General features: G+C 32.1%; 1 protein-coding gene and 1 long non-coding RNA gene across 2 annotated transcripts; one reads left to right on the plus strand and one right to left on the minus strand.

Annotated features, from left to right (window-relative positions):
• Nucleotides 1-2,738: 2,738 nt before the first annotated feature.
• LOC127709686 (uncharacterized) lies at nt 2,739-5,661 on the plus strand. Its single transcript, XR_007985710.1, has 2 exons — nt 2,739-3,224; nt 4,571-5,661. It is a non-coding gene; the product is annotated as an uncharacterized LOC127709686 (long non-coding RNA).
• A 132-nt stretch (nt 5,662-5,793) lies between these two features.
• LOC127709659 (zinc finger protein 91-like) lies at nt 5,794-24,126 on the minus strand. The gene is made up of 2 exons (XM_052215273.1): nt 24,050-24,126; nt 5,794-9,254 (listed from the first exon to the last, which is right to left on the minus strand). Exon 2 carries the CDS (start codon nt 9,058-9,060, stop codon nt 6,646-6,648), a length of 2,415 nt encoding a protein of 804 aa, XP_052071233.1. The 5' UTR covers nt 9,061-9,254; nt 24,050-24,126; the 3' UTR covers nt 5,794-6,645.

Consider the following 24,126-nt stretch of genomic DNA (forward strand, 5'->3'; position numbering starts at 1 on the left):
TGAGTGAAATGTTGTAGAAATCAAGGATTTGTATAGTAAGAAGTCTTACTATACAAATCCTTGTAGAAATCATGCTACTGATTTTTTTTTAATCATGTCACATTTTGTCATCCCAGGACGGTCTTTTTAACATGTTAAAGATCACTATCAGGTCAGGGTATTGCTCTTTGTTGTAGATCATAATCATGGTGACTTGTTTTCATATCAGAATCTTTGTTCTTTGATCTTAATGAATAGTTGTCTTATTGCCAATCATATCACATTTCTTTATTTCTAAAGTAAAAGTTTTTTGTAAAATATTTTGCTGTTAATCAAGGATTTGTATACATCCTTGGTTAAATTAGAAAGCCTTGAAAATTTTTCAAATATACAGTAAATAGCACAAATTTCTGATTTTTAAAGAAAATCAACACATAATAAACCAGCATTCTGAGAGTATTATATGGCAATACATAGTCCCCTACCGGTTAAAAATTCACTGTACTGGAACAAAATGTTAACTTGAACTATTACTTGTCATGGTGTAAACTATATAACAAATATCAAGTCAATATCTTCAAGCATGACCAAAAAAAAGTGTAAAAATTGATTATTTGAGTGAATTTTCTAAGTCCAAGGACCATAACTCTGCACAAAATCATCAGACCGGAACAAAATTTGAACTTGATCTGTTACTTGTCATGATAAAACTATATAACAATTATCAAATCAATATCTTCAAGCATGAGGGAAAAAAGTGTGGAAAACTGATTATTTATGTGACCATAACTCTGCACAAAATCATCAGACTGAAACAAAATTCGAACTTTATCTGTAACTTGTCATAATAAAAACAATATACCAAATAGCAAATCAGTATCTTCAAGCACGAAGAAAACTAGAGGCTCTCAAGAGCCTGTGTCGCTCACCTGATTCTACTTTGGTTTTGGAAATCATGTAAAAATAGATTAAAATCATAACAGATACCCTAATAATGAGTGAGGCCAAATTTGGTTTAATATTGGTCCTGTAATTTAATAAAAAATCCTGGTGGCCATCTTGAACAGTAAATCGGCAACAAAGTAGCAACACTTAATCAGCACCTCATAAGAAACATTTATGCCATGTTTTGGTTTCATTCCATTCAGTGCACCTCAAGAAGAAGCATTTGTATGTATTTCCCATAGGGTCTTATGTTAAAGGAAGTCCCCCCATCGGCGGCCATCATGGATGAAGGATCAGCTTCAAAGTAACAAAACTTAGTCATCACCTCATAAAGAACATTCATGCCATGTTTGGTTTCAATCCATTCAGTATGTCCTTTGTTAAACATTGTCCCCATCTGGCAGCCATCATGGATGAAGTATCAGCTTCAAAGTAACAACACTTGATCAGCACCTCAAAAGGAACATGCATGCCATGTTTGGTTTCATTCCATTCAATGGTTCTCTAAAAGAAAACATTTGTACGTATTTCTCATAGGGTCCTATGTTAAACTAAGTCCTCCGCTGGCGGCCATCTTAGATTATGGATAGGCTTCATAGTAACAACACTTGGTCAGCACCTCATAAGGAACATTCTTGCCATGTTTGGTTTCATTGCATTCAGTGGTTCTCTAAAAGAAGACATTTGTATGTATTTCCCATAGGGTCCCATGTTAAACTTAGTCCCCCACTGGCGGCCATCTTGGATTATGGATCGGCTTCAAAGTAACAACACTCGGTCAGCACCTCATAAGGAACATTCATACAATGTTTGGTTTCATTCCATTCAGTGGTTCTCTAAAAGAAGACATTTGTATGTATTTCTCATAGGGTCCCATGTTAAACTAAGTCCCCTGCAGGCGGCCATCTCGGATTATGGATCGGCTTCAAAGTAACAACACTCGGTCAGCACCTCATAAGAAACATTCATGCCATGTTTGGTTTCATTCCATTCAGTGGTTCTCTAAAAGAAGACATTTGTATGTATTTCCCATAGGGTCCAATGTTAAACTAAGTCCCCTGCTGGCGGCCATCTTGGATTATGGATCAGCTTCATAGTAACAACACTTGGTCAGCACCTCATAAGGAACATTCATGCCATGTTTGGTTTCATTCCATTCAGTGGTTCTCTAAAAGAAGACATTTGTATGTATTTCCCAATTAGGGTCCCATGTTAAACTAAGTCCCCCGCTGGCGGCCATCTTGGATTATGGATCGGCTTCAAAGTAACAACACTCGGTCAGCACCTCATAAGGAACATTCATACCATGTTTGGTTTCATTCCATTCAGTTGTTCTCTAAAAGAAGACATTTGTATGTATTTCCCATAGGGTCCTATGTTAAACTAAGTCCCCCGCTGGCGGCCATCTTGGATTATGGATCGGCTTCAAAGTAACAACACTCGGTCAGCACCTCATAAGAAATATTCATGCCATATTTGGTTTCATTCCATTCAGTGGTTCTCTAAAAGAAGACATTTGTATGTATTTCCCATAGGGTCCTATGTTAAACTAAGTCCCCCGTTGGCGGCCATCTTGGATGATGGATCCGCTACAAAGTAACAACACTTGGTCAGCACCTCATAAGGAACATTCATGCCATGTTTGGTTTCATTCCATTCAGTGGTTCTCTAGAAGAAGTTCAAAATGTAAAAAGTAAACGCCGACGACAAACGACGGACGATGGACACCAAGTGATGAGAAAAGCTCACTTGGCCCTCTCGGGCCAGGTGAGCTAAAAAGTATGGAAAACTGATTTGCCGGACTGAGGGATGGACAGACAGACAGACAGACAGAGTGCAAACCTAAAGTCCCCTTCGACTTAGTCAGTAGGGGACTAATAAACACAATGCAATTTTTTTCCATTAAAGCATTTAATTTCAGCAAAAACAAAAACCTATAGAAATCATTAACCAACAAATAACAGCACATTCAACAACAGGAAGTAGATATAGGTTAAGGGACATAACTCTTCAAAATCACTGCTACGTTTAAGGAAGTACACCACTAATTCATGGCCCCATTGCTTTCTATGTTAAATTCATCAATTTCATGCAGGCACAGCTCTTTTACTTTAAGTTCAAATAAAGTGACAATCATTGCATGTCAAAGCAACACTTTATGGTGTCTTGTACTGAAAAAATCAACATACCTTTAATGGCATATAAGAAAGAACTGGTTCCCGGAACTTCGGATGTACCAAAACAGGTACTTCAGATCTGACAAACAGGCAAAATGTACCCTCATTTTAAAATTTGGTGCAGTTTTTTTAATATTCAAAATTATAAGTCAAAATGTGTTCTACAATGATCACCAGTCATTCAGCTTTCATTTGATACCAAAAATACCTAAATATTCTACATATTTTGAAAGTTACACTCATGCGTAGGAACTATTTTTGTGTTAAATATGTACTACTTTCTGGTATGTGCTTTCTGGCCGGGCCCGAATTAGTGGTGTTACACCTATAACAGAACCAAACTTGCTATATTGAATTCAGCTTTACTTTATATCATTTTATGATCTATTTGAAGCAATAAAAAACATTTAAAGCTTCAGTCCAAATACTATTTTACTAATTTCAAGCTCAAATTAGACAGGTAGTAACATATGGGTTATTCAGAGAAAACTGCATATGGATATTACCAATAGCCAATATACTTTTTTCATTCTCAACATCATTGTTCTATTTATTAATTTCTATTAGGATAGCAATGTGCTTACCAATAGTCATATTTTTACCAGAGGTTGTTCATTTAATAAAAATATATTAGTCCAAACCTAAGACATAATTGAGAATATTGTCCCCCCTTTTTTCTTCTAATTGGAAAAGGGACATTTTTGGTATAAACCATACTTCTGTGGTACAACATAGATTATTAAGAGCAATTTATATATCCCTCAGCTGAATAACTTGCTAAACTGGTTCAAAATTGCATGTACAGTGAGATTTTGGAATTCTTATATGAGTATATACCAATTGCCAAGATTGTAAAAGGCTACCATAAGAAAACCAATAAAACTTGAAAAATCATTGGATTATTTGACCAAGAGCTACTTTTTTACCATAAACAAGTCATAATATACATGTTTTATTGATTTTAATCCCAAATTATGCAAAAATAAGAACTTGGAGTCAAGTCTTAACTGCATGCATGTTGTATGACCATAAAAGGCTAAAATATCTTATTATGTCAATTTAAGAGCTGAAATTTCACTTATATAGAATTATTCATCCAAAAAAGATAATTAAACATGATAACTGACATCAAATGTGACTAATTTTCATTGGAATAGGTACAACTTCTAAAAATTAAATTTCTGATGATTCTCTGTAATAGGATGTACACCACTAATTCATGGCCCCATTGCTTTCTATGTTAAATTCATCAATTTCATGCAGGCACAGCTCTTTTACTTTAAGTTCAAATAAAGTGACAATCATTGCATGTCAAAGCAACACTTTATGGTGTCTTGTACTGAAAAAATCAACATACCTTTAATGGCATATAAGAAAGAACTGGTTCCCGGAACTTCGGATGTACCAAAACAGGTACTTCAGATCTGACAAACAGGCAAAATGTACCCTCATTTTAAAATTTGGTGCAGTTTTTTTAATATTCAAAATTATAAGTCAAAAAGTGTTCTACAATGATCACCAGTCATTCAGCTTTCATTTGATACCAAAAATACCTAAATATTCTACATATTTTGAAAGTTACACTCATGCGTAGGAACTATTTTGTGTTAAATATGTACTACTTTCTGGTATGTGCTTTCTGGCCGGGCCCGAATTAGTGGTGTTACACCTTAAACTTCTATGTAACACAGGTTATAGAGTTATCTCCCTTTACTAAGTTCTACTTTCTGAACATAAAAAAAAATATTTCTAAGATCATTCCTTGCTTTCTTAAATTAATAAATAACAATAACAAAGGAGAAAGTCTGATAAGGCCTTTTTTATGGCCCCTTGAATTTGAAAATAGTTTCCTAAATGAATTTAATAATACCCTTCAGATATTCACAAGGCATTTATAGTCTGTCAGGTATTAGTATTCATTCTTTTGATATGTGTTTTATTCATTTGCTTAGGGCTTCAAACATCCTACATTTCATGCAAAACTTCAAAATCTTCAAAATAGGCACACTTTGGGTTCTTGTTATTATATTTTGATTTCTCAAAAAATATAATTTCCTACATGATTTCTTATACAAAAATATTAATTTGGATAACATATCTTTTTGGTTAAATATAATGCCTTGCTTCATACCTAATTTTACAAAAATATGTCAATTTTACATGTTTACAAGTCACATTTACATCGCAATATACTTTTTTGAACTGAATATTCAGATCATATCATTTTATTCATTTATCATTAAAATTTGACATAATTCTGAAAAGATTGAGTAAATTCACTATAATTACAATTTCAGGGGGCCAAACAATGGCCCTTATCTTAGTTCTTCCATTTCTGCAAAGTTTAACAAACAAACAAAATAATAATATTATTATGAACACAAAAATAAGACATTCAAGTCACATAAAAGTTAAGTTGTCTTTCTGACACCAATTCTTACATAGTAAAGGCTTTATAATATTTCAATCAGTTTTACTAGCCATGCTACAGTGTGTATTTAACAATTATATGCACACAATTATAGTATAAGTAGAAATTATACACATAAGGATCAGTAAATACAACACATATTTCAGTCCCAAACAAAAGACATTTTTTTTCATGCCAGAAAAGGATAACAGATATTTATCATTAGCAACTGCAATAATTAAAATGACTTAAACCTGGGTAAAAAAAAATCTTTTATCAAGCAAATGATTGTATTCCCATAAACAAATCATGTTGTATTATGATGTATTAGTCACTCAGCATAACATTTATCACATTTTAAGTTATATATACATTAACAAAAAATTACATGTATAACAAATATAATTCTAGAATAGAAAACAATGTCATGAGGTTAAGCAGCTTCCCTTTCTTTGGATACATGGATATATATGCGACATTTGTTTCAATTTTCAGAGATTTCATATTTTGAGATCTATATGTTCATGAATTCACATTCTAATTTACATCATTAAGATTTCAACTTTGTACATTTTGTATGGCATATATATATATATACATATATATAATATCAACTATCTATTATGAATGAACCTTTTTACTAAAAGTTATCAAAGAGTGATGCAGTTTAATAATCACCTTTTGCATTTGTTGTTGTGTTATCAGAGCATGGTAAATTTTAATAAATATAAGTTTTTCTTTTCATATCAAAGTTATCGCAAGTTTAAATACCGAAAATGTTGACGAGGGACCATGCAGACTATAAAAAGTAAATTGCAGCCTATTGTTTCATTGAATTCCTTATATGAACTGTTTCAAATCTCATTCAACAGGAACCAGAGGGACTTTGAAATATGAGCTATTGCTTTTCTATTGGAATTATAGTTTCTTCTAGATTTAAGTACAGAAAAAAAGTTTTTCCTGTGCTATTAAAGAAACAGGGGAAATTTAAAAATCTTTTTCAAAAAGAGTCTTTAGAAAAGAAGTGAAGCCAGGTAGAACAGGCTATTACATCTACTATTTAAAAACCCATATAATTAATTGTTCTTCAGACAATTGTCAGATGTGATGATTTCAGAATTGTATTTCCTCTGATCATGCTGAAGTTTTTCCTTCTTGAACCTCTTGAGGCAGCTTATCAAGTGTTCCAACAACCATGGGTTTTGGTTTATTACTTTTTGGACCACGTCTGTTTGGAATTGGATTTTCATGAATTCTTTTGACATGTTTTTGAAGATTGCAATATGCTGCAGCTCTATATGAACACTTGTCACAACCAAATGGTTTTTCACCAGTATGGGTCCTCCTATGTAGTTTCAGTTGATCGTCACAATTCAGCTTCTTATTACAATATTCACACTGGTAAATTTTTCTTGAATCTGCACCTCTAGTGTGTAAAAGTTTATGACGTGTAAGACTGGACGAGCTGGTAAACTTTCCAGCACATTCCTCGCACTTGTTTTTTTTATCGTCTTTTTTAACCTTATGCATATACATTACGTGATGTTGTAAATATCTCTGGAACGGAAAGACACGACTACAAAATGGACACACATGACTGCCCTTCTCATCATTATCATGAAGGGTAATATGCCTGGTCAAGTTACATTTTGTTGAGTATGACTTGTTACACACTGTACAAAACCATAATCCGGCTGACTTATTGTGACACATTTTGTCGCTATAACTCAAAGTTTTACTCGGCGTTCTGAGATTTTCTCTATGAGATTGTAGATGTCTATACAGCAATGCCTGAGATTCAAATGCTAAGAAACAATGAGCACATACAAATTCAGACTCTTCAGACATTTCTGGGCCAATACTATTGTGTGTCGTCTCACGGTGTGTTGCATATTCTTGAACGGAATTACAAACTATACCACATTTTTTACATTCAAATGAAAAGTCCTGATCTACATTTTCTACAGTTTTCTCTGTTGTAACAATAACCAAATCAAGCATGGGATCTGTGTACAATTTTTTGTGGCCCATTTGTATATGTTCTTTCAAAAGACCATTAGTTTCAAAATTCATATTGCAGTTTGGGCACCAATATTTGGGCTCTACTTTTTTACAAATTTTCACATGACTGAACAGACTTGACTTACTCTGAAAGTTTGTACTGCACTTTGCACAATGATAAATAATGGCTTTGTTTACTGTCGAATCTTCTGCTATGCTTTTGAGATTTCCAATCGAAACAGAGAAAATATATTTGTTCTCATCAAAATCAAGGATCTGCTCATTTTTCAGCTGTTCATGGATTTTATCTGGATTTTTCAATAAGAGTGATATATGCTCTTTTGCAAATTTATGATTTGCAAATTTCCTGTCGCAACATCGGCAGACATAAATGGTTTTGTTGCTATTTAAGACATCAATGTTTGGTTCTCGAATCTGATATTCCTTTTTATAATTTTCGTGTGAACTAACATGCTGCATAAAGGATGAAACAGTTTGAAATGACAGTTGGCAAAGAACGCAATCTAATTTTGTAATGCTAGGCATATCTTCTACCATTTTTGAATTTTCAGTTAAACTTGATGTTTGTTGTATCTTTTTTGTTGCAATGCAACCTTTATTTGACCCATTAGAGGCAGCGTCAACATATTCTATGGAATTATCAGTATGTATGTGAAAACTCTCAGTAAAATTATCAAATTTCTCCTTTTTCACAACTTTCCTAACACTATTATTAGCTTTCTTTGTTAATTTCCTTAACTTTTGTAAATTTTTCAGAAATACTGATTCCCTTCGTTTCTGTTTTGCATTAACGTGTCGGACATGAAATTTCAAATGTTTTTCAAATTTTTCTTGATCTATCAAAATCCTGGTACAATACAGACATTTGTAAACAGCTAAATCATCCATGTGAGTAAATGTGTGTTTCTCAAGTTTTAATGGAGTATCGAAAACACTTTTGCACGTCTGACATTCAAACAGTGAAATATGCCCGGTAATGTGTCTATACATTGCCAATTTCAAAATAAACTTTCTACCACATATAACACACATGTACGGCTTGACATTGAAGTGAGATCTCTGGTGAATTTCAAATGTTCCACGCTGGTAAAAACTTTCTCCACATTCTTTACATAGGTGTTTACCAATTTTCTTTTTTTCCTTCCTAGTTATTTTACATTTGAGCTCATGTCTTTGGAATATTTTCTGATTTAAGAATTCTTTGTTACAAAAGTTGCAGGTTAATGTTTTTATTCTGTTATGAGTGTTAAGGTGTATTTCTAAATCGGACTTCTTCGAAAATCGGTGTTTACATCTTTTAACCTTACACTTGTATTGTTTAACTACAAGTTCTTGTTTTCCAGGTTTCAGACCTAAATTATATTTACTGTTTTTTAAATTCTTAAGTGATTTGCAATTTGTTGCTTTTATCTTTTCAGTTTTTGACTTTTTAGATGTGGTTAATTTCTGTGGTCTTGGAAAAGGATATTTCATGGCTATTCGCATCCAACTTTTTTGTGGTGAGGCACAAACAGCATGTGACGACATTTTAAATGTCAATCTGTTCTCCTATTTTGACTTCTTAGATGTAAATATAAATTCTTTCCTCACTCTTCGATAAAATCGTTTCAGTGGTCTTATTACTTCTGGCAGTATGTCAACTTATTTACTGTTGATCATCACCATAGTTACCACTGTATTCGGCATTATCCAATGTTTGAATATTTAATGAATTACACAATCTAAAAAATAAAAAAGGAGACAGTTATTTAACATAATTCATTAAAAAACTAAAACAATTCTTACCAAATTTCCTTGTAGTTCTACATGTTCTAGCACTGGAAGTAATGGATAAAACATGATAAGGCACTGACCATTCATTTTTTTTTGGTGGGTGTTTTTTAGAATAAATTGTTTGATCCAAAATTTTGTGTGAAAAATTTGTTTTTTAGGGCAGGTGAAAACTAAAAGCTCTAAACATTTTGCTAAAGAGCCTGTGTCACTCACTTAGGTCTATGTGCATCCTCATCAATAGACTCTCTCCAACGTTAATTCTCTTTTTTGTTGAATTTGTATTGCTGATCATTTTTTCTTTACTGTTTCCCTCTATTATTTTTTCTATCACTCTATAATTTTTGCCCAAAACACAATAAAATGCTCCGCTGGGAGCAGCTTCATACGACCGCAGAGGTTGAACCCTAAACAGTTGGGGCAAGTATGGACACAACATTTTAAAAGCTTAAAACAGCTCTGAATTTGGATTGTGATTGATTATTTGACACAGCGTAGGTTTGTGACACAAAATAAATTTGCTCAAAGAACTGAAAAATTTTAAATTGGACATTTACCTATTATGGTCCAATATCCAAAATTTAAGTACATAGTTAGAATCAGCATATCAAAGAACACAAAAAATTCAGTTTTTATTGAAATCAAACAAAAGTTTAATTTAGGACCCTTTGGACCTCAATGTGGACCAATTTAATAACGGAGCCCAAAATCCAAAATCTAAATACATTGTTAGAATCAGCATATCAAAGAACCCCAAGAATTTAATTTTTGATGAAATCAAACAAAAGTCTAATTTAGGACCCTTCGGACCACAATGTGGTATTATCTAATTAATAATGAAAATAAATACAGGTTTAGATTCAGCATTTCAAAGAACCCTATATACATGATATATATTCAATTTATGTTGAAATCAGACACAGTTTAATTTTGGACCCAGATTTGGACCAACTTGAAAACTGGGCCCAAAATCAGAAATCTAAATATATATGTTTATTAATAGACAATATAAGCTTAGTTTTTAAAGGCGTTTGCTTCATCAAAATAAAAATATATATATAGCATTCAGAAAATTTGTTTATACAGAATAAGAAACAAACCTACCACAAAATTCTTCAAACAATTTACCAAAGAAAAGAAAAATCAAAATGACTAATACTGAACAGTAAATTTCTAACTATATTTATACCGTCCTACAGAGCTTATCATCAAAAACACTTAGGAAACACAATATTTTCAAATAAACCTGTCACTCTAATTATAATTGTGATTGATAATTACCACATGTTTGTTATCTTAAAAACACTTAATGTAATCAAACTTTATATCTTTCATTTGTCACAAACTAATAACTGCAACTTATCTATCAATGTCAACAACTTTATCTACACAATGTAATGTAATGAAATATATCCTTTAATAAAAATAGATTATTATCTAATGAAAATGATATTTGCAATCTGGACCCCCAAACAGGATCAAGTAATACATATTTACTTATTAATTAATTACATTTCTGTTCAAAGGGAAATAACTCAAAATAATTAAGAGACCATATGACATAGAAATTACATTTCTGTTCAAAGGGAAATAACTCAAAATCATATAATAAGCATCCCATTTGGCTATTGAAAGGTCTACATCTCAACAACTAGAAAAGCTAAAATCGTGAAAATTGAACTTGACCTTCATTTAGTCAAAGGAAACAATATATCTAAATTTGAAAAGATTTCGTCAAAGCTTTTTCATGTTAATGAACAGACACTGTTTGGCAGCCGCCCGCCTGCCCGCCCGCCGTACATCCCCAAATCAATAACCGATTTCTTTCGAAAATCCGGTTAAAAATAACATTTTCTTTTAAGATGTAATATAATATAATGTATGGCACATTTGTATTTAAAAACTTCACTTAACTACACTTCCACTACTTCAACAGATGGACAAAGGTCTCTTTTAATTTCCAAAGGAATTTTCAACCATAAGAAAATATTCAAACATGTTAACAATCTTTAAATAGAACACCATGCAAACACAACTATCACCACAATTAATATACCTGAAAAAGCAATCAATTTTAAACTATGACTCAACTATTAGTTGTGCAATAAATCTATAAAAGTAGAGCTTAATTAACTATTTAATGTCCCAACCCTCCTATTGTGGAACCTTGTGCTAAAATTTCTTACACATCCATATACTTATACTAAAGTTATTGTCCATGAACCAATTTATTTTCCATGAACTTATTTTCCATGAACCAGTAATGTAAACCACAAAATTAGTTCTCTAAAATTAGATATGATGTTATATCTATTTTCAACTATGACCCCAACTTAAAATTTCTGTTAATTGTCCAGTAACATCTCTGAATTTAGATTCTGAGCAAATATGTAATAATAGCATAGTTTCTGACACAGAAGAATGTGGTGTATGTTCTTAAATAATTTTAAAATTAGACATTTACCAATCATGGTCCAATATTCAAATTCTAAATACATGGTTGGATTCAGCAAATCAAATAACCACATTGTTTCATTTTTTGTTAAAATCGAACTAAGTTTTATTTTGGATGCTTTGGACCTTTATGGGGTCCAGTTTGAAAAATGGGCCCCATATCAAAAATTTAAAACATTGTTAGATTGCACACATTAAAGAACACCAATGATTTAAATTTTGAAGAAATCAACCAAAGTTTAATTTTAAACCCAAATTTGGACCAACTTCGAAAACCACCGCACAAGCACAAAATCAAAATATCTAAAACACTGATGGATTGACCATATTAAATTACATCAACAATTTAATTTTTGATGAAATCAAACAATGTTCAATTTTGGACCCCAATTTGGACCATCTTGAATACTTTGCCCAAAATCAAATATCTAAATACCACTTAGATTCAGCATATCATATACAGAATCCCAACCATTCTTTTTTTTTAAATCAAACAAAGTTTAATTTTGGACCCTTTAGACCTTAATGTGGGCTGACCATGCCCAAAATCTAAAATCTAAATACATGCTTAGATTCAGCATATCAAAGAACCCCAAAGAATTCACTTTTTTTTTAAATAAAAAAAAGTTGTATTTTGGACCCTTTGGACCTTAATGTGGACCAATTTGAAGACAGGCTTTAAAATTAAAAAAATCTGAATACACAATTAGATTCAGCATATCAAGGAACACCAATAATTTAATTTTTAAATAAATCAAACAAAGTTTAATTTTGGACCCTTTGGACCTTAATATGAATCATTTCAAAAACAGACTCTAAAATCCAAATATTAAATACCCAATTAAATTCAGCATATTAAAGACTCCCAAGAGTTCAAGACTTTTGAATTAAATCCCATTGAAATTGCTAACAAAATAAGCAATTTATACAAAGTATTGGTTTTGGTCCCTTTTAACTAAACCAATAGGGTCATAACCCCTTTAATATCAATCCCAAACTTTATTTTATAGTATAACACCTTGTAGCACAATTAAATAGCAATAAATATACTTATACTCAATTTATTGTCCAGAAATCAGAAAATGCTAGTTTTTTGGCCCCTTTTCAGCACCTTAATATTATTAAACAGTTTAAATTTGGACCATGACCCCTAAAATCAATCCCAACTTTCCTTTTGAAGTATGGAACCTTGTAGTAAAATTTCATAGAAATCCATTTTCTAATACAAAATTGGTGTCCTTAAACATCCTGAAAATGCTTGTTTTTGGCCCCTTTTTGGTCCTTAATTACTAAACAGCTACAACAATAACCCCTAAAATAAATTCTAACCTTCCTATTGTGGTATGGAACCTTGTGCTTAAATTTAATACAGATCTATATAGCTATACTCAAGTTATTGTCTGTGAACCAGACAAATAATTGTTTTTGTTAGGCCCTTTTTGGCCCCTAATTCCTAAACAGCTACTGTAATAACACTCAAAATATACCTCAACCTTCCTTTTGTGGTATGGAACCTTGTGCTAAAATTGAATAGAAATCCATACATTTATACTCAAGTTATTGCCTGCAAACCAGAAAAATAGTTGTTTTCCGCCCCTTTTCGACCCCTAATTATTAAACAGTATGGGCCATGACCCTCCAAAAATCATTCTAAACTTTCTTTTATAAGTATGGAACCTTGTGGTAAAATTTCATAGATATCTATACTCTTATACATCAATTATTGTCCTGAAACATGAAAAATGTATGTTTTTGGCCCCTAATTCCTAAACAGCTACGACAGTAACCCCCAAAATAAATTCAAACCTTCCTTATAATTGTGGTATGAAACCTTGTGCTAAAATTTAATAGAGATCCATACACTTATGTTTACTCAAGTTATTGTCTGTGAACCTGACAAATAATTGTTTTTGTTAGACCCTTGTTTGCCCCTAATTCCTAAACAGCTATGACAATAACCCCCAAAATTAATCCCAACCTACCTATTGTGGTGTGGAACCTTATGTTAAAATTTTGACCAAAGAAATATCTCTTATATATTCAAGTTATTGTCTTAAAACCAGACAAATAATTGTTTTTGGCCCATTTCTGGCCCATAATTACAAAACAGCTAAGACAATAACCCCAAAAATCAATCCCAACCCTCCTATTGTGGTACGGAACCTTGTACTAAAATTTCTTACACATCCAGTGTGGCATTGTCATTAATATAAAAGGGAAAGAGAAACCCTTGAAACAAAAATACATAAAAATATTTAAATTATAAAACTATCAATAACATGAATAATGATAGTGCTAAATCAAAAGTATTACTCAACAGTTAGCCTTTACAAATTTATACTAAATATGTTCTTTCATTTCTGAATTGTCTTAGGGGACAACCATTTGATATTCTGTGGGGGGGGGGGGGGGGGGGGGGCAGGAGGATTTTGAATATAAATAACTCAGCCTTGATAATAACAAAAATGAATGGTTTGTTCTGTGGTAGTTTGAAAATAAATAACCTGACTTACAATGTATTGAAAATAACTTGGCAGATCTTTTAAGCCATTTTATGAATGCTATTCTGAAGTATGAGATGGCACCAGATTCTTCCAAAATTCGTCTTTTTTTCATATTTTTTTCCGGAAAAACTTTAATAATATAAATATTAATGTATTTGAAATGTTTGAAAATGGGTTTCATTTCACTTGAGGTATATTGTCTCGTGAACATTTACCTCACTTTTATTACAGGGCCATAACTACATTGAGGCAAAAGCCTCATGTTGGAAATTTCAAAACAAAAGCTTGTCTTCATATCAAATTGTTTTCACGGCAAGTGTCTTGCAAGAAGCAAGTTCTGTTCACCCTCTGACGTAGCCCCTGTTTTTTGAGATTCATGTTTCTCATTTATTTTTATTTTTCAGTGTTGATTGTCTATAACATGAATAATGTTTGTCGTTTTGTGTTTTATCTGTTCCCGGGTTTGTCTTTTGTTCATTGATTGCCTGTCTTTATGACTATTCTCTTAGTTTTGCATTCTATTTGTAATTTAGTAATTATGTTTTAAACTTGAGTTTTATTATATTTAAGGACCTTTTGTCTATTACAAACTACAAACTACTAAATTGTATCCCAGTTAGGAACTACATCAAGTTGTAATTGAAATGTGTTATAAAAACTGACTTGATATAGTTATATCAATTATAATCAGCCCCCTCTTAACTTAATTTGAAAAAAACATAATTGACAGGTATAAAAAGTTTTTCTGCAAACTGAAACATTTTTTGCTTTGTCCTACATATTGGTCTTTTGATGTTGTCCCTGATTTTTTTTCCGCCTCGCTCCGCTCGGCGAAAATGTTTCACAACTTTTAAAAGAGGCTAGTTACAGCCCAGCTTTAATACCTTGTACGTATGCAATATATGCAGTTTGCAATTCAGAAGATTAACTTCCAGAGGATGATGATTAATTCTGATTGACTTAATTGACTATGTTATTTATTAAAGAATTTAAAAATTGTATGTTTTCAAATATTATAAATATACTTGTGAAAATAGATAATCAGTCCCTTGTTTTAATGAAAATGAAAAATCATGCTTCAACAGTGCAGAAAATAAATAATCTGTCCTGTTGGTCCACAAAAATAAATAACCCATCCAAAACAAATCCTCCTGCCCCCTGCCCCCTGAACATTTATCTATTGTTATAATTGTGTTTGTCGGAATTAATATTGTCTATTTGATACTAAAATTTAGAAAAAAAACTGTTTCAAAATCAAAGTTTAACATGTTTAAATAAATATTTGCAACAACTTTAAAAATACAAACTTTGTTCCTGTATCATGTGTATTTAATTAATGAATAAATCTACAAAATGTATGTCATTTGGTCTCTAGTGGAGAGTCGTTTCATTTAATTTGCAATCATACCACATCTTCTTATCTTTCCGAACCGCCTTAGTGGTCTTGTGGTAGTATGTTCGCCTCAAGTGTGAGAGGTCATGGGTTCAAACTCCTGCCGGGAAAAACCAAAGACTTTAAAATTGGTATTTGCTGCTTCTCCTCTAAGAACGCGGCATTAAGGAATAAGAGCAAAGACTGGTCAGCTGGAAGTCAGAATAATGTGTCCATGTGATGTGACATGTCTTCCTGCGGACTGTTACCTTGTGAACTAGCACATTAAAATCCGGCTCAGTGAGTCTGTCTAGTACAAAGCATTCATCTGTTGTAGAATGGGTATTTTTCTTAGCCAAACTATTTTTTTCAATAACAAGCACTTTGTAAAAAAATTTTGAGATCGGTTTTACATGGCTGATCCGATATTAATCTGTGTTAATGACATTGATTTCTCTCTGGAACAAGAATTATCTTTAAATAAAGGGTGAGCCTACAAGGTTAGAGGAAAGGGGGCATACTTGTTCATAAAAGTAATAATAGCTCAGAGCTTAGCCATACGAATTAAAAAAATATAAACGATTTTATGCAAAAAACAAGTTTTTTCTATTAAAAAAGGGGGCCCAGATGTCCTATATTCGATCTTCATATGTCATGTACATTGTATGTGAGGGCCAATCAGCAACAACAAACAATTTTTATTCTATTTTTTTACCAATTATTATGATTATTATTGTACACAATTGCAATTTTAACTGACACGACTGATTAAATAGTTTTACAACCATATTGAATGTTTTAAGGCCAAAAATAAAATTTAAATTGTTTGATGTTACATTTGTTACACCTAAAATGCAGCCTACCCGTAAAAAAATTATGACAAAAATAGTTTCAGATCTTTTTTTTGAAAGATATTTTCCTGCTCTTCTGTTGTTTTCTTGTCTATAACATGCAACTTTGCTTTGCTCATTGTTGAAGGTTGTACGGTGACCTATAGTTGTTAATTTCTGTGTCATTTGGTCTCTTGTGGAGAGTTATCTCATTGGCAATCATACCACATCTTCTTTTTTTATATTTTAAACTTACAGGGATGAAATTTGAAAAAAAAGGTAGGACAGGAGTTTTGAGTAAAAAAAAGACAGGATGAGCAACTTGGCAAAAAAAGGCAGGATGACAATTTATGTAAAAACAAAAGTCAGGACAAACTAATAAAAAAAAATGCAGGACCGAAGAGTGAAAAATACAGTCAGGGGTACTACTTGTACAAGTAATTTTTATTTACTTGAAGAAGTAAATATAAATATACTTATATAAGTAAATTTGTAGGATACTTATACAAGTGTATTTTATCTACTTGTACAAATTTTGTATAGGTAAATAATTTTTTGGCTTAGTTATGTCCCTTAGACATTAAGATTTTTTTACTTTTATAAGTAAATAAAATGCTCCGCTGGGCGCAGCTTGATACGACCGCAGAGGTCGAACCCTGAACAGTTGGGGCAAGTATGGACACAACATTCAAGCTTGATACAGCACTGAATTTGGATTGTGATTAAATATTTGACACAGCACAGGTTTCTGACACAGAATGAATGTGGTCTAAGAACTTAAAAATTTTTAATTTACCTATTCAAACCATATATATCATTATTATTTGCTTTTATATATAAATCAGAAATAACCAATTTACAATGGAAAATTTTAAAGAAAAATAAATCCCTCCCCCCCCCAAATTTTTTGAACCCCCTTATGATTCATCACCCCCCAAACTCAATCCCAGCCTTCCCTTTGTGGTATGGTACTTGCAGTACAATTTCAGAGAGATCCATATACTTGAACACAAGTTATTGTCTGGAAACAAGAAAAATGCTTGTTTTTTGGCCCCTTTTTTGCCCCAAATTCCTAAACATTTAGGGCAATTACCCCCAAACTCAAACCCAGCTTTCCCTTTGAGATATGGAACCTTGTAGTACAATTTCATAAAGATCCATATGCTTACACACAAGTTATTGTCCTGAAACTAGAAAAATGCTTGTTTTTTGCCCCCTAATTCCTAAAATTTTGAAGCAATTACCCCCAAAATCAATCCCAGCCTTCCCTTTATGGTATGGTACCTTGCAGTACAATTTCAGAGAGATCCATACACTTGAACACAAGTTATTGTCTGGAAACTAGAAAAATACTTGTTTTTTGCCCCTTTTTTTGCCCCTAATTCCTAATATTTTGAGGCAATTACCCCCAAAATCAATCCCAGCATTTCCTGTGTGATATGGAACCTTGTGGTACAATTTCAGAGAGATCCATACATATGAACACAAGTTATTGTCATGAAACTAGAAAAATGCTTGTTTTTTACCCCTTTTTTGGCCCCTAATTCCTAATATTTTGAGGCAATTACCCCCAACATAGAGATCTACTCACTTAAAATAAAGTTAGAGTGCGAAAACCAATGTGTCTTTGGACAACGCCGACGACAACGTCGATGACGTCATACCAATATACGACCGCAAACATTTTTTTTTTTGCAGTCGTATAAAAAGTCATCCTATCTTCTTTTCTTGAATTCTTAGGACTTCTTTGCTCTAATAGAATTTTAAATTGTCTGTCCTTTGCAGATGTCTTTACTTATTAATTTAGTGTAATTTCATGGACAATGAAAATCTCATTTGTCTGTTATCTTCAGAACACTGCTCATTTACAAGCCCCCAAGGGGCAATTTTTGAAGGTCTTGCACAAATACTTAAGATCTTCGTGCAATCAGTTTCTTTGTTGAATTAATGAGATGAAACATTGAACTCTAATAAAAAATTATGAGCTAACCTGAGAAAAATCATTAAAGGCATGTTTTTACATCTCAAAACTTGAGAATTTTTGTGGGATTGTAAAAAAATTTACTTATACAAGTAAATTTTTGAGAAAATTAAGGGGAGATTATTCAAACATTATAATTAACTTATATAAGTATATATTTGTTTTACTTCTTCAAGTAAATAAAGATAACTTGTACAAGTAGTACCCCTGACTGAAATAAAAAGGCAGGACAGTGATTACAACTAAAAATATATTTTTTTTTTTTTTTTTAAATCCTAATCTCATTGCATATCTATTTTGTATTTTACCTTAATATAGTGTGTCGATATTAGAGTCAAATCGGACTGTCTAAAAAGTCAACTTGGACCGTCTACAATGTCAACTCAGACAAAGTATAACATTTAATCACTTAAATAGCACAAACACAGAGTTTGTGCTATTTAAATGATTAAATGTAATATTTCACATAAAAGAATCCTTTAAACCTTGCTGCATTTGCAAATAATTTCTTTAAACAAACTTATCTTATCCATTAATTAATTATTGTTCATGTTGTTTATTATATTTCTTTATTATATACTCTCATTGCATTTGATCTGAAGTCATAATCAAACTATATTAAATCAATATTCTGTAATCTAAATTTAATTATTTCAATCTTTCACCATGTTCACAAAAGACATCTGGACATGAAAAAAGTAAAACAACAAAAATACCGAACTCCAAGGAAATTTCAAAAATGGAAAGTCCCTTAACAATTGGCAAAATCAAAACCTCAAACACATCAAACGAATGGAAAACAACTGTCATATATAGATTCCTGACTTGGTACAGGCATTTCCTTATGTAGAAAATGGTGGATTAAACCTGGTTTTAAAGCTAGCTAAACCTTTCACTTGTATGACAGTTGCATAAAATTCCATTATATTGACAACAATGTGTGAACAAAACAAACAGACATAATAGGTAAAAATGTCAAAAATAGGGGTACAGCAGTCAACATTGTGTTTATAATCTCAATCACCATAAACATGATAAAAACATACAAATATGTCAAAAAAGAAAAACAAAATGGCATATAGACAAAGCACATATGCAAATATGAAACACAAGTATACAAAAATTGTCCACAGCACAACAACACAATGGCAGGATGTACAAGTACTGAGCCACACCTAAAGGATATTACCAAAAATGGACAAAACAGTAAACGTTAATAATTTACAAAGACAAATTAAAGAACACTATAACACGTAATTAAGATGATAAACAACGTCAGTACCTAGAATCTATACATCAAGACTATCATGTATTATTTGTGTAGTTGATACGGAATATTTATCAACAAGGTCTTGGTATCTTCTGATGAAATTTTTTAGAAAAAGGACGAGATGTTCTTTGAAATAACCCTGGTTCATCAACTTTCTGCTCAGACACTGGTGATGTTTTACAAAGTCTGAGTAGCAGCTGCAAGCTCTTGAATACCGAATGAGTTGGGAAATGTATATCCCATATGCAGGTGAAGTTGGTATATTGCTACTAAGGTGGGGGAAAATTGATAATTTCAAAATTTAAATCCTCTCGTTTGTCATAGATTCTGGTACTGAGATGACCGCTTATGTCAAATTTGAGGTATAAGTCTAAAAATGAGGCTGAGGAAGCCATGTCTGTTGTTTCTTTAATTGCTGGTTCTGGAGAATATATTAATGGAACCCACTACACGATAGACAGATGGATGTCTACACAAAAAAATTTGTGATATTGAATTGTCTATTTTGACGCACTTTAAAATTGTTCTCAACATGTCCATAGACAGTCAGGTTGTCTTTTTCGTAGAAACTCATTCAATCATTTATCAGTCAGGGGAATTAATTATGAGTGATTTTATAAATTATCGTGGGACTATTTACAATTTATGATGCTAAAATTATCAGAACCAACATCTGCATGATCTGTGTTTATAGGATGACGAGTCATGTCAGGTGATGACCCTGTACTAAGTCTCATACATTGTCATACCTCTATTTTCTTCCAAAAAATCACTACTTTACGTATTGTTTTATTAATTACATGGTTTAACATTATTAGTACTCTAACATTAGATATAGTCCAGAGTTATGGTCCATAACTCTGGACTAAATCATCAGACCGAAACAAAATTCGAACTTGATCTATAACTTGTCATGATAAAACTATATACCAAATAGCAAATCAATATCTTCAAGAACAAAGAAAAAAGTGCGGAAAGCTGATTTGCCGGACTGAGTGATAGACAGACCTACAGATGGACAGATGGACAGACGGACAGAGGGACAGACAGACGGAGTGCAAACCTAAAGTCCCCTTCGACTTCGTTGGTAGGGGACTAATAAAGATAACTTGTACAAGTAGAACCCCTGACTGAAATAAAAAGGCAGGACAGCGATTACAACTAAAAATAAAATGAAGGACAAAATTTTTCATCCTAGTCACATAAAATCAAATGGTAGCTCCCTAATATATTTTTTTATACATACAGATGGATGTCTACACAAAAAAATTGTGATATTGAATTGTCTCTTTTGACAGACTTTAAAATTGTTCCCATCATTTTTTAAATCAATTCAAGAAACATTTTGTCCAGAAATGTTGCAAGTAAGAGTAAGTCTTTCTTTAATAAACACCTATTTAAGTAGTACAAATAAATCACTAGACTTAAGTTATTTTATTTTGTTGTAGCATTATTAATGATCTTGGGACTAATTATGATGCTAAAATTGTCTGAACCAACTTCTGGGATGACATGAAAATTGCTTGTTTAAGTCTCATACCTCTATTTTCTTCCAAAAAATCACTTTAAGTACTGTTTTATTAATTACAATCCCCCACCCCACTATTTTCAACACCCCCAAACAGTTAAATTTTGATCGCGAACAGTAAAATTTTATCGCATTTTCTGAAAGCTGAAACCTTGAATTTTACAGGAAAAATACTCCAACTGGTTGGAAAAATCTGTTAGGAAAGTCTTAGATTATTATTCATGATAGCATTTTTTTCAACGAATTTAGAATTTACAGATGAAAGATTGCATCTTACTATTTAAAAGAAGCAAAAGGTCCATTTTTCAATTTTACAAATAATTAGATATAGTCTAAACCCTTATTTTAAAATTTTTGGTAAAAGTACTAAATCACAGAATTTCTAATTTACTATTTAAATGAGTGATTTAATAAACTGATTCGCTGAGCGCAGCTAGATATGCCCGCAGAGGTCCAACCCTGAACAGTTGGGGCAAAAATGGACACAATATTCAAGCTTGATTCAGGTCTGAATTTGGATTGTAATTAAATATTTGACATATTATAGGTTTCTGAATAAATGTAGTCAAAGAACTTGAAATTGGTTATATGAATTGAATTTATATTCAATTAAAGATTTCTTGCTGTTGTGCAATACTTAGTATATCTGTTGTCAGCCTATAAACAAATAAAGTTCAATTAATTCTCAATGTCATATTAGAAATTTATGAAAATAAAAAGGGAGCTTACATGTACATCATGTACATCAATAGATATAAACAATTCACCAAAGTTTCATGAGAATTGGTGACAGCATTTTTGAGTTATTGTCCGAAAACTGGAAAATCACCCCTTTTTTTAATGAATAAAACCCCATAACTTAGAAATGTAAATTGTAAAATTTATAAAATTTTAAAGAGAGCTTACATCAATACATACAAACAGTTCAACAAAGTTTCATAAGAATTGCTGAAAGCATTTTAGAGTTTTTGTCCGAAAACTGGAAAATCCCCCCTTTTTTTATGAATAAAACCCTGTAACTCGGAAAAGTAAAATCTAAAATTTATAAAAATCGAAAGGGAGCTCATGTCAATGGATATAAACAATTCACCAAAGTTTCTTGCAAGTTGGTGAAAGCATTCTTGACTTATTGTCCGAAAACTGGAAAATCCCCCTTTTTTTTATGAATAAAACCCCATAACTCGGAAACTTAAAATCTAAATTTTATAAAAAACGAAAGGGAGCTCATGTCAATAGATATAAACAATTCACCAAAGTTTTATACAAATTGGTGAAAGCATTTTTGAGTTAATGTCCAACATGTTGACGACGGACAGACGGACGGACGGACGGACAGACAGACAATGGTATACCATAATACGTCCCGTAAACGGGCGTATAAAAATCACTTATTTCAGTAATTCCCCTAACTGTTTATATACATGATATAGTAAAAACTCAAAGTTGTCATTATAGACAGTCTGAGTTGACTTTATGGACAGTCCAAGACAGACCTGCCAACTATCCTGATTTATGGGGGATATCCCCCATGAGAGGTGTTGACCTGAATTTTGAAATACTTTATAATATAAACTGAACACCTCAAAACATGCATTCGGGTGCAGGTCGTTTCTGACCTGGTCGTTTCGTAATAACTAGGTCGTTTTGTACCTGAGACGTTTTGTAACCTTATATCAATATATAATAACAATAAGAGTAGTAGGTTACGTAAAAAGTAATAAAAAGACTTATTGATGTATGTATATATATATATCTATATTTATTTATTAAATAATTGATTGAACATAAATTTACACTTTACAAGTACAGTTTTGCACACATGCGAATGAAAAATCAGGCTTTATGCCAGTATAAGCATACAAACAAAGGACAACATAGTGATGTATCTGAAAGAAAGAAAAAGAATAGAGTAAGATAAAGTGTTCTTAAAAAAAAAAAAAAAAAACCTGCTACTCTGCCAACGCTGGTCCCCAGCCCGGGTGAAAAAGGAGGAGGGTTATGCAATTGCATGTAAAAGTGAAAAAAAGGAGAAAATAATTATTTTTTCAGGTTGTGTGCCATAGGGCGTGTGCCATTAATCTACTAAATCACTTTACACCTACTGTAATTACTTTTTATTACCTGTCATTAGTTGTCATAAAACCATTTAAGCTGTCACCGAGCGTAACTACCAATTAGCCAATTAGCCAATAATTAAAAAGATTTAAGAAAGTTTTAAATTAAAAATATTACAATATTGTTATTATTAGATGAACAATTTGATCATTTTTAAATAATAACTTTAACTTTTTCATTTAAACTAGTTAATTTAAACTAACACTTTATCACCATATATAATTACACCAGGTACGAAACATCTCAGTTACAAAACAACGTAGTTACGAATCGACCAGGTACAAAACGACCAGGTTACGAAATGACGTGCATTCATGCATTCACATGAGTTGTAAGGGGATTTAAGCACATATATACTAATTCAAACAAAATAGAAGTAGATTAAGATCACGTATGACAATATAAGAGAAGCATTAGGTCCTCTTGCACTCAAAATCCCCCATGAAGATTTTGAAAAATTGGCAGGTATGCCGAGTTGACTCTATAGACGGCCCGAGTTGACTTCTTGACGGTCCCAGTATTCTTCATAAACGGTCCGAGTTGTCTTTGTGCCGAGTTGTCTTTGGGCCGAATTGTCTTGCACAGATGAAGATCAAGATTAGTATGTTAATACGCTATAGAGTTTCTGATTGATTTGCTGACCTTTTGTTCATTTTGCTTATGATTTGTTACTATTAGTTAACCATGTTTACCTATGAGTGTTAGCTGTGATATTTATGATAGAATGTCGTTTCTTTCTCCTCTAATTTATTTCTTCTCTGGTTCAATT

Source organism: Mytilus californianus, unplaced genomic scaffold, assembly GCF_021869535.1.
Source record: "Mytilus californianus isolate M0D057914Y unplaced genomic scaffold, xbMytCali1.0.p SCAF_7, whole genome shotgun sequence".
NCBI classification, from domain to species: Eukaryota; Metazoa; Mollusca; class Bivalvia; order Mytilida; family Mytilidae; genus Mytilus; species Mytilus californianus.

What these genes read in the sequence shown, in the direction of transcription:
- LOC127709659 (XM_052215273.1), bottom strand. Translation starts at nt 9,060, where the DNA reads ATGTCGTCACATGCTGTTTGTGCCTCACCACAAAAAAGTTGGATGCGA.